Below are 12,088 nucleotides of genomic sequence, written 5' to 3' on the forward strand. Positions count from 1 at the left end.
TTCACGTATAAAGAATATGCTATAGCATATATACCTTTAATAATGACAGTCTCCTTGAGTTGGCAATAAGCAGCTCTCCAATTCTCAAACTTCAGCTCATTCCATGACTAAACATGGGCTTAGTAGTAGGAATCTGCTTGTGGTTTGTTAGTCATGTAAGAAAGATCTGGGGTTTCTAATTAGCCACAAACTTAATGATCTGCCAGTGATGCGGTACGTGTGCTAAAAGAATCAATGCAAATGTAGGTCACATTGGTAGATCAATAGTGTCTAATTAGAGGAAGTAATCTTCCTCCCAGGAAAGGTAAGGAAATCCAGCTGCCATGTTCAGCCATTCACCCCAGGCTGCAGCTTTCACAGGTGATGTGAGGTGACTCTATATGGTGCTGCATGTAAAGACACCTGCGTGAGGTCTCGGTCCTTGGGGCGAGTGCTCTGAGAGTGTGGTCCTGTCTGCCGTTGCCCTGCAAATCCACAACGCTGCTTCTTTTGGAGGATTCACGTGTCCTGTTTCATCTCGGAAAGAGTTCCGCTATCAGCATTAGCCATGTCGCCCCCGCCCGATCAGCCGCCCTAATACCTGGAAACCTGAACCAATTTGCCATCCACGTAGAGGCATTTTCAGAAGCAGTCAGGAGCATGCAATCCTGCAAAGCGGGGAGAGCCTGAAACGGGGGCTCTCTGCAAGTGGACATTCAATTCCCAGAAGTACCTTGAACCGCTTTGAATTCGCCTCCTCCCCCCAAAGCCCAGCCACAGAAACTAAGTAAGAATTGCCTATGGCTAGCTACTTGCCAACTCAGGAAGCACCTGTACCCTCCCGCCCCGGCCTCATTGTCCTTCACTGTTGAGGTCCGTGGAACCTTGGTGTTTGGTCTGTGCTCCACCTAGCCTATCCTCTCTCAGATTTGGGGACCTAAGCCCAGAATCCACCTTTCCCCTGCCTTGGGTTACCACTCGGTCATTCCTCTCCATGCTCAGGCCCTGGCAATTCAGTCACAATGTGAAACAGAATTCTCTGGCCACCCCTTCACTGCTCAGGTTCCTACTGAGCCTCCTAGTGCTAACCCTCACCCCTGCATTACCTCAGGCAGCCAGCAAGGACACTGCCGCTCCCCATGTGCCGTTCCCATCCGCTTTCTAGTGCCTGGGGCCCTGCAGTAAGACCAATGCTGGCCTGGGCCTTGAAGCGGTTATTGGACCTCCCATCCCTATGTATTTCAGAATAAAAACTGTTAAGCCATCCAGAACAAACAAACAAAAAGATAAGGAAATCCAGCTAAATTCTGATTTTTCCCACACTGAATACTTTGGATGTTATTGGACAGTCTCTCAAATAGAGTCTTCCTCTTCTGTGTTGCCCTTTTCTTGCTTGTATCCTAAGAATGTGCTCGGTCTACCTATGGGTAGTCCAGCACCGGATCCCAGATATCAGTGTGGAGGAGCTTTTGTATACGGGTGTGCAGGAGTCCTGTCTTCTGTACTTAGTGTCTGGGTCCCACGTTTTCAGATAGGGTGGTGCTTGTCAGAACCTGAGCCTGAGGCCCTCCTTAAAACATGTAGGCACCAATTTGCAGGATCTTTTGACTTTACACTTCCCTCGTTGCTCTTCGTGAAAAGCAGGACTCTCCATCTCACTGCAGTCTCTCTGCCATCACTGCCATATCAGTCAGCTTTGCTACAGTACCAGCCAATTCAAAAACTCTGGGACTTTCAGCAAACCTTTGTTTTTCACTCATATTCCCTGCTGTGCTCTCCTCCCTGTATCTTCCCCTTCTGCAACTGAGGTTGAAGCAGCATCCGCTCTTTGGGACATGGCATTCTCATGGCAGAAGGAAGGGTGTGAGAGTTTCTGTTTGGACAAGATGTATATCACGTGTGCTCATGATCCATTGATTAAAGCAAGTCACAAGGCCCTGCCAACATTCTTTTCAGGCATTCATCCCAGATTGCAGCTTTCAGAGGTGACATGGCATGGGCAGCAGATGGGTGTGGGAGGCTCAGAATGCTGGAGGATGCCCCTAACGATGATGTCACTCCTGCTGTCCACAGAAGGGCTCTGCAGGGTGGCCTCACCTTTAACAAGATGCTCTCCAGTGTCCCACCACCTGGCTATCCATCCTCCTTCTGATGCCCAGTGTATTGGCCTGCTTGACCTTCCCTAATAGAATACCACAGACTGGGTGGCTTAAACAACAGAAATTTATTTTTTCATAGTTCTGGAGGCTGCAAAGTTCAAAATCAAGGTGTTGGTAGTTTGGTTTCTATCGAGGACTCTCTTCCTGGCTTGCAGATGGCTGCCTTCTTGCTTTGTCCTCACATGGCCTTTCATCTGTGTGCGTGTCCTCCTGGTGTCTCTTCCTCTTCTTAAAAGGACACCAGTCCTAAAAAAAAAAAAAAAGACACCAGTCCTATGGATTAGATCCTACCTTATGACCTCATTTAACCTTAATTACTTCCTTAAAGACCCCATCTCCAAATACAGTCACATTGGGGATTAGGGCTTTAATGCACAAATTCTGGGGGACACAATTCAGTCTGTAACACCCAGTTTCCTTGGGATAAGGCAGCTTTCACACACATAATCTAATTTCGTTTTCTCAACAAGCCTGTGAGGAAGTTATCAGATGATCATTTCCACTTTACAGATAAGGAAGACTAACAAAGTAACTTGTTAGTAAGTGGAAGATTCTGGACTGAGACTGTTTTCTTTGATTCCAAACCACAAGTTCTTTGAACTGTATAATGGAGTTTTGGCCTTATGAATGTTGGAAATGAAATACTGTACGCTTATTGAATTAATACCTGTAAGGATTACATAATATATGGAAGATTGTTTACAAAATGTTAAGTACGGAAAATAGATCACAAAAATAAATGTGCTATGGGTACCACCATGTAAAAACTATGGATAAAACTTGAAAAGGAACAGAAAAAATGAAGTACTTGACCTTCAGGGTGGTAGGGTTTTATTTCTTTTTTGTATTAAAGTTAGCTTAAGAAATACATTTTTAAATAACAGAATTTTAGCTCTTATCAAGGATGAGATTGGAAGTTGGTGGGAACAGGAGAACTGTGTGTCTGTTTGTCCCTAGCTTTCTGGGATCCAGAGACTTAGGCCAACTACCAAACACCATAGTGTTTAACAGACTCCTTCACTGTGAAACCTCCTCCAGTTCCAGCTTCCTGGGCTGAACTGTTCTAATTCATTTGATGGGCAAGGCCCTGTGAGTTGAGAGGGCTAAAGTCAAATATAGTGTGGAAGAAGATCAGCTCCTACAGGGGCAGAGAGTTGAACTTGTGCCACGGTGAGGAAGAGAAGAAAATTTCAAATGTGGCCAGAGATTTCCCCCCTCCACACACACACACACACACACACTGAGTCCAAGTAATAATAGAGGATCTGGGCCACCAGGGGTTAAGGCAAAACAGGCAAGTGTAAATAGAAAATATATGTGTAGTAGGAAGTTCAGAAGACATTCCAAGAGCTTTCTGCTTTTTGGATCCCCCCCCCCTTTTATTTTTAATTTTATTATTTTGGCCACGCCGTGCGGCATGCGGGATCTCAGTTCCCCTGCAGTGGAAGCACAGAGTCTTAACCACTGCACCGCCGGGGAAGTCCTCTTGGATCCCCTTCTAAAGACCCTCGGTGCCCCTTCTGTAGGCTGGCCTCTGGGAGCTCAGTCTGGCAGTAGTTGTGCTCTACGACTCCTAGAGGAAAATGTTATTTTCAAGTACAGTTAACATTCGTGTGATTTTATTACCAGAGAGTCCTCCCTTTTCTTTTATCCTGGAACAAAGTAATCTGTCTCTTAAAAATTATGTCTACTGTGTAAGCAGGTCCTGATAAAGTGTGCCTTGGGTATTCATCCTCTTGATTAACAAAGGTGTTTCAATTTATCAATCCCTAGATTAGTGTGCTGTCTTGTCTGAGATCAACATCCATCTTACCTATCATAATGGATGTTTTTCTTCCAGTACCAGAGGTTGTTCCTCAGTAAGGTCTCTTTATTTTAGGAGTTCATAGATTTGGATTGTAAAACTAGAGAACTGAGACAGGCTGGGACCTGGGACCCTTTGCTGACAGAACTGTTCAACTAAACTAGTCCAGACATTTTATCAGCCCACTCGGGAGAAATAGGAGTCATTCCCAAATCCGATACAAGAAAATCTGTGTGTTTAACAAAGAAAAATTAGCGACCAATTCTTAACTAAAAGAAGCTCCCCCAGAAAGACATACTCCGTCAAAGGATTCCTTTCATAGTAAGCTAGGTATTTGACATATGATTCAATTTACGTAAAAGAAAATCTGTTTTCATGTATTTCACAAACATCTCTGGCATAATATTTTATACACATTGCCCCATTATGTGAGGTAGAATGGTCCAGCCTGGGATTTGGTTTTTGCTTGTGACCACCTAGAGGGGTGGGATAAAGAGGATGGGAGGGAGACGCAAGAGGAAGGGTATATGGGGATATACATATGCATATAGCTGATTCACTTTGTAATACAGCAGAAACTAACACAGCACTGTAAAGCAATTATACTCCAACAAAGATGTTAAAAAAAAAAAAAAGGTTGCCTTTTATCATGCCAAACTCAAAAATGTTAAGAATGTCACCCAAGCCTCCATTAATAAAAGATTTTGTATTTATTGACCATGGATTTATCTTGAATCTGTTTGTATTTTCATTTGTGCCATTTGGGGTATAATGAGTTGATAATGAGTTGTGTGTTTCCCACTTGTATTCAGGTAGTATTCTTTTTTCTCGCCTTGACTCAGGGGTCACAAACTCAGATGTCTAACAGAAGAAGTCATTCGAGTGGTCCGGTGTCCCACCTGCAGAGAGCAGCTACTCTCAATTTCAGTCCCCATTGCCAAGTGGGAATTTGGGACCAGTGTGGCCAAGATGTTCAGATTTTTCACTAGAAGCCCCAAACCTGAATTTTTAAACATTGTCGAGTCAATCAAAAATATAAAAAGACACCGTATAGAGCAAGTAGTCCCCAGTCCCCAGGAGGTATCCCATTTTATTTCTGGATGCCACATCTATGTTTTTGCACACTGCTTCTGTCTTAAGTATACCTCTTTTACATTTCATGCTTATCTCCTAATTCCTGGGATTTGATGTATGAGTCCATAGTCTCCAAATTGTGACAACTTTTAATATATCATTCTTTCAGCTTTCATCTTCACACACTAAAGACTATTTTAAATTATTCTGTAATGATGTAGAAACAGCTCCATGTGCTGCATTTTATTTACCTTGACTCAAGGCACAGTCATAGACACCAGTAAAATTATAAAGTCAGCCTTGTCATCTGTTGTTGTGATCAGTTGGTGTTCTTGAGGGTGAGTGGCAATGTCACGGTCACAGGCCAACTCTCTTCCTTCTCTCCACAGCCGGCGTTCCACCCAGCTGACAGCGTGCGCGGAACCCGCCACCATGGGCTGGTGGAGAGGCCGTCCCGGACCCGCTTCCACCCCCTCCACCGACGGTCTGGGGACAAGCCAGGACGACAAATATCCTTTTTCATTGTCTGAGGAGAGGATAAGTTTTGAAAGGTTTTCAGGATGTATCTTCCCTGTCATTCCCCTTTGGCCTGAAAATCTTCATTTTATCTGATGAACAGAGGCAAGAAAAATAAGTGAGTTGGAAACCAAAAACATCTCCACAGGTAAAAATTGGAAGGATCATTGTAGATGTTTACTTTATGACGTGTCAATAAAGTTCAGTTTAATGAAGTAACTGAACATAAACAACATGCAATTCAGCCCCATTGCAAGGCCTTCTCAGCATTTTCTTCAGAAATCAGCAGTCAGAATTAAACATGACTTTGAATCAGGTTGGATAGATTTAATCTGTCCAGCCAAAACAAACAGACAGATAGGTGATTTGTTTTTATTTCTGTTGACCCACTGACCTGCTGCTAGAACTTACAGAAGAAATTTTATATGATTTTCTATTTATGGAGTTTCAAACTCAATAGATGACAACTAAAATATAAAGCTGGTATTTAGGAAAATCTTACGTAGTGATATTCACTCACACCAAATCCTATGCTATTAAGTAGGAAGAAAGAAAAGGAGATTGTGAATTCATCTGACAATTTTATTTATGAGGCCAGAGTTGGGTGTGCTGCGCGGGGTCCAGCATTGTGCTCAGGGCTTTTGAGCTGGATTTTGTGGGAGGAGGGCCTGCGTTCTCACTTCACTCTTCTCACCCACAGGGGTGGAGGAAGACGAGAAAGGCGGGGTAAGTCTTACTGCAGAGCTGGATTCCTGGCAGTGATGGTAGAGTTCGCTTCACCAGCCTAGAAACCAGGAAGTGGGGGGAGGATGCTTATGTTTACTGAGCACCTACCCATGCCAGACACTGTGCTGGGCAATTCATATGTCATTTAGTCCTCAATACTTACTGAGCAGTTTACTTTTTTTAACCCCCATTTTCCAATGAGGAAACTGAGTGTCAGAGTAACTTGCCCAAAATTCCACTGCTGAGGTTGGAAGGGCCCAGATTCAGCCCAGGTCAAGCTGACCCCCCAGCCTGAGCCCCTCCCTCGCTATAGCACTCAGTGGTCCCCAGGACCACACTCAAGAGAGACCCCCTGGGAGGAGCTGCGGGGGGGGGGGGGGGGTTGCACAGAGGAAACCACTGCTTCTCTTGCCCTTGGGCTTCTTGCAGTTTTCTGTCAATGTGAGGCAAGGGTAATGACCCCAATGAATGTTTACTTCTCCTCTCTTCCACCCCCAGGGACGCACCACATTTGGTCCACTGAGATACCTTGACTTCTAATTTTGTGTATTATGTGACCATTGTCTGGGAAAATGAAGTTGATAACTGATTTTTCCAATTTCTTTCTGGGAGGCGAGAATTCTACCATTTAACCACCAATACCCCTCAAATTCCTTTCTGGAATGTGTAATAACTTTTACATAGAATGCAAAAGGAAAGGAGAATTCAGGCAGTACTTCAGCTAATTCACATGTGTGCGGGTGGAGTAGTACCTGGAACCATTGTCTAAATTGCTTGGAATTTTCAAGTAAAAGAGTGTTTCTTGATGTAACTAACATTGTATCTTTTTCTAATTTCTCAATTCCCTCTTTCCCTTGTAGGTGTTTTCTCTAAATATTATAATACATATAGATATATTTATAGCTATTTCAAATCCTTTTTGCAGCAAGTATAGTCTAAATATATGCATATACTCACAGCTTTTTAAACTAGAGGACTGTCTAGAAGAGGAGGAGATTGAAGAAAAGCAATGGAGAAAAATGTTCATTCACTTAACAGTTAGTGTTAGGCACCATTTAGACACTGTAGATATCATGGGAAACATAACGTAGTCCCTGCCCTCAAGTTGCTTGTAGTTCAGTGGGAGAGGCAGCTGGGCAAGCGAATGGTGTCAGCAGTGTGGTGAGCTGCCGGTGATGCAGCTTAGGGACTGTGCAAGCTCAGAGTAGCACAGCCTGCACCAGTCTTGGGGAGATGGAAGAGGCATCCCAGAGGAAAATCTGAGGCTTGAAGGATAGGTAACAAGTGAGGGGATAGCATGTTTATTTATTTAACAGGTATTCACAGAGCCCCTTCTCTGTACAAGGTACTGTTGTAAGCACTGGGGACTCAGAGGTGTATGAGACAGATGTGTCCCTGCCTTCTTGAGTTTACAGTCCTGTGGGAGATGACAGACAACAAACAGGTGAAAAAAAAAAAAAAAGAAAAAATTATTAAAGGAAAATAACTTCAGGTGGTTGTGATATGCAGGGAGGAAGACAGCCGGGAGGAGATGTTTCAGGCGGAGCGAACAGCTTGTGCAAAGTGCCGGAGGGAAGACTTCACTGTGTGTTCAGGTGACTCTATCTCTTTTCGGGTAATAAGTCATAGGTTAGAACTTGACTGTGTATACGGGTCAACTCATGAGAGCAGCAGCAAAGCAGATCAACTCCTAAGGGCGGGAGAGAATAAACATACAGATGAATTAAAATTGTTCATCAGACAGTGCAAGTCTGATTCACCGACCATGAGATGTCTCTCTGAAGCACCTAACGGGGGTCCTGGGACTGACATCTGCTGACTGAAAAGAGTTCTTTAGCGTAGGCCTGCCCATGAATAAACAGCGAGTCTCTTTTGAAGAATCAAGGGACCTTGAGCTCCGGAAATAAAATATAAAAGTGGGATGATTTTATGTCGAAGATATGAATATATTCAGGAGAAGATGGGGAAGAGGGCTGCAATTCCATCTTTCCCTTCCTGGCCTGCATTCATTTGATTTTGCAATAATTTGCTTAAAATGGTTGCCTTTCTCACCGGTCTATTACTTCCTTAATGAAGTTTTATTATTCGGAAGTATTAACACCGGTTTGAATCTTTGCTAGAACAAAGAGAAGAAATGTATTCAGAATTTTCTTCTTCCAGCTGTTTCTTGGCTTGGGTGTTATTTTAGAACGCGCACACTGACTTAGAGAAGGGTTCAGTCCTATGATCTCAAATGAACATTGTTAACAGTGTGGGCACCACAAGCAGCGGAGATCTGGCACAAGGGCATTCCTCCCGCGGTGGGCAGTGGGCGGCCACCATAGCAGGGAAGGCTGGCACAGTGGGCTCTGGGCTCTGCTGTTGGCATGGGGGCCACCACAAGCAGAGACCAGGGCACTGCCCACCTGAGATCTGGCCCAAGGCTGTACTCAGGGCAGCAGAGAGGCGCTGCCTGGTCCCCAGCTGGGGGCCTGGGCCTGAGAACTCGGAGGAGAGGCTCTCCTACCTTCCTGCAGCTGCTCGTGTCTTCAGCAGCCCTTCTCACTCCTCAAAGGCAGCAAACATGTATCCCAAACACCATCCTGTTGAACTTCTGAGCTATTAACATAAATTTACAGCAAGTATAATATTATCTCAGACCTGTGGATAATACATTGAAGAAAAGGGGGACACACTGAAGAATCATAAGAAACGCCTTCCTCTAAAAGAGATGTGTTTTTAGGAAGAAAGAAAAACAAATGTTTAGAAATTTTCTGATTTACATTCCCAACAAGGTTTGAGAGTATATTGTGTCCAGAAAACTAGGGTGAACAGTCACGAAGAGATGCCTTAAGACCTGCCAAAGTTAGGAATGGGTTTCCTCTTTGGAATAGGCCTTGCTTTGATTCTTTTCATACAATGAGATGAAAATTTTAGGATGTCAGTTTATAGAACACTGTTTCTTTGAAATGCACTGCCTATTATATTTGAGAAATGTCTGGTTCTCTGTATCTTCTTGAAGCTTCACAGTTTATATTAGGGGTCTGAGAAGCCTGGCAGTTAAGAAACTTCTTGTCTTTAATCCAGGGTTTCCAAAACTTAGTTGATCACAAAATCCAGTTTTTACCTGCCACCCATTAAGGATTTCCATCTCGGAGGAAAAGGAAATGCTAGTTTTTAGAGTTTTAAGGGGAAAATAGTCAGACTTCAAAATCCCACATGCCGCCTATTTGTCACTCGTGTGCTGAGGTAAACAGGAGGACATTTTCATACACACAGGGACTCAAAAAAGATCTCACTCATGTACCTCCCTTCATGTTTGACTTTTAGATGTATTCTGGCAGGACATAGTTGGAGGTAAAAGGACAAGAGGAAGTTGAGCGATGGTGAAGACATGGTTGAGAAATTAGGAAGGAACCAAATTGTGGTCAGTTTTATATGTTAAATCTGACCCTGGCACTTGTCTTGGTGGGTGGGTTCTATTAACCCACCAGACCTAGAGTTCACTTACCCCACCAGCTGCGTGGACCATCATGAACCTGCCCCACAAACTCTGTGCCTGGAGGAACACGGAGTTGCAGAGGGCAGGAGAGAACATGGTCGCCCCCAGGCTGCTCAAGAAGGCAGTTCCTTAGCCCTGCCCTGGGTGCCCTTACCTCATGGGAACAGGAAGCCAAAAGAAGAACCCGGCTGTGCTCACCAGCCACGAGCAGGCAGCACAAGAAAGAGGCAGGGTCGGACTTGTTTGGAGCTTCTGAGGCTCAGGGGCCCCACCCACGGGGAAATGGGCCAGCAGGTGTCCTGTCATATCAACAGAAGGGCTACTCCCCTTCCTTTGGGAAAGAGTGCGTGAGAACTTTCCCTCTGGCCCTCCCCGAGCTGAGAAGGAGCAGGAGTCCCCTTGTTGATGGACTGAGGCAGGAACACGAGGGGAAGGATTCTCCGCTACAGAACTGCAGCGACTTGGGGAGAGAGAGCAGCCTGGGATGACTGGCATTTCCACCTGTAGCACCTGGGTGGATGGCACCCTCCATTACATACGATGGACTCCTAACAAGACGAGCAGGCGAGAGGCAAGATGATGAGTGGGATTTTAGGTAGAATTTGAGGTACTTTTGGTGGAGAAGCTGAGTAGGCAGTTGGAAATTTAAGCCTGAAGTTCATGAGAACTGTTGGGAGCTGGAGGTATGGATTTATGAGTTACTGGACTATGGATGATGGATGGAGCCAGAGGCATGGGTGGGACCGACCAAGGTGAGCATGGAAGGCAGGACACTCTTCCCAAAGTGGCTGTGCCCGGAGTCCCCAGCCTCTCGCCCTGCTCCCACTCTACATGGCACCCATGATACTGAGACCCTTCTCCCCATCCTGTCCTTTTGAGAGCAATGTAAGCAGATGTGGGCTGAGAGGCTGTGAGGCCACAGAAACTCTGGACCATCAGGGTTGAAGGCAGAAGAGGAGGAGCCAGAAGAGGAGTGCACAGGGGGATAAATAAAAAGGCCCATTATAATGTGGAATTGTTTGTTTTTGGATTTTTTTTTTTTAATGTGGACCATTTTTAAAGTCTTCATTGAATTTGCTACAATACTGCCTCCATTCCATGCCTTGGCTCCTTGGCCGGGAGGCATGTGGGATCCCGGCTCCCCAACCAGGGATCGAACCTGCACCCCCTGCGCCGGAAGGCAAAGTCTCAACCAGTGGACCGCCAGGGAAGTTCCTGTGGGACTGGTTTTTGACTTAGGCTTAACTAACGTAGTGCTGGGTGAGGAGCTGATCTGGTTTGTTAAAAACCCTGTCACCTCTGCTTCTGTTCTGTTTGTTTGCTGGCAAATAGCAAGCACTCTAGAAATGTTTATTGAATTAAATGGTAAATTCAAGTTTACAAATAAGGGTATTTTTTCTGTCTTTAGGATGTTCTTTAGGACATATTAGTGTTGTAGAGTAATTAAAGCCACCTGAACAAAATTTTCTGAAATCTTCAGAAGAACAAATAAACCTTTTGTAGGTTTTCTTCTGTTGAATTTAGCTGTAAGCTATTGACATTAGTGGTTACTAACATTAGTGGTTCTCTTGGTGCCAACAATTGTTGCGTTTTCGAATATCCATTAAGTGAGATGTGAATGGTGAGAATTGGGAGAGCTCAGAGGTCGCATCTTTTAACTTTTGAAGCCTCAGCCTACTCATATTAAAATTTCAGGAATTTACTACACTTCCATGTTGTTAATACACATCAGAAAGGCTAAAATGCTGACTTACACCTCAACATTGAAATAATCGATGTTTGATCATTGCACTACTATTACACCACTACATTCTAATTTGTATTACAGGTTCCAGATAAGTGGACTTAAGGACTTTAAGGGTGGCAGTGTCCTGAGGGAAGTGGTAAACTTCTGCTTCTGAAATTTATCTTTTCTGGACAGAGATTCATCAAACTCTGCAGGAAAGAGAAAGGCTCAATGCCTTCTCCCTAATGGCTCTGCCAACTGAGATACTGCTGTGCTTCCTCTCAGAGGGCCTTCTTATTTCTTTATCACCTTTTCCTCTTCTGTCTCCTTCTGCAGTCTGTTCTCATCTGTACTTTGCATACATTAAGCCTAATATTTGGTGTTGAAGAAATGTCTGGTCTCTCTTTTGAAAATAGCTCTGTTTTATTGCCTTGACTAAGATTCAGATTAAGAAAGAAGGTAACTAGACATGACAAAACTAATACACAGGAAGTGAACCTTGTGATCTTAATGCTTCTGGCAAAGGAAATATTTCATGAAGAGTTCATTAGTGCCCATGTTTTACTAATGCCAGATTCTGCCTGTAGGATAGGGTCCTTCTCCATTGGTTCCCATTTCCTTCT

General features: G+C 44.3%; 1 protein-coding gene across 7 annotated transcripts in view; it reads left to right on the forward strand.

Moving 5' to 3' along the window:
- The window catches only part of CRTC3 (CREB regulated transcription coactivator 3), a 99,825-nt gene that overhangs the window by 54,681 nt on the left and 33,056 nt on the right, over positions 1-12,088 (forward strand). For 4 of the 7 annotated variants that reach the window (XM_089906759.1, XM_022564048.3, XM_022564047.3 and 1 more), the window contains exon 3: positions 5,406-5,525. In XM_089906759.1, coding sequence (XP_089762885.1) covers positions 5,406-5,525 — 120 coding nt within the window. The other 3 variants (XM_022564053.3, XM_022564054.3, XM_089906760.1) reach the window with 2 other exon arrangements.

Source organism: Delphinapterus leucas, chromosome 2 (genome assembly GCF_059928025.1).
Source record: "Delphinapterus leucas isolate spDelLeu-1000000601 "Yukka" chromosome 2, BTC_Dleu_Yukka2, whole genome shotgun sequence".
NCBI classification, from domain to species: Eukaryota; Metazoa; Chordata; class Mammalia; order Artiodactyla; family Monodontidae; genus Delphinapterus; species Delphinapterus leucas.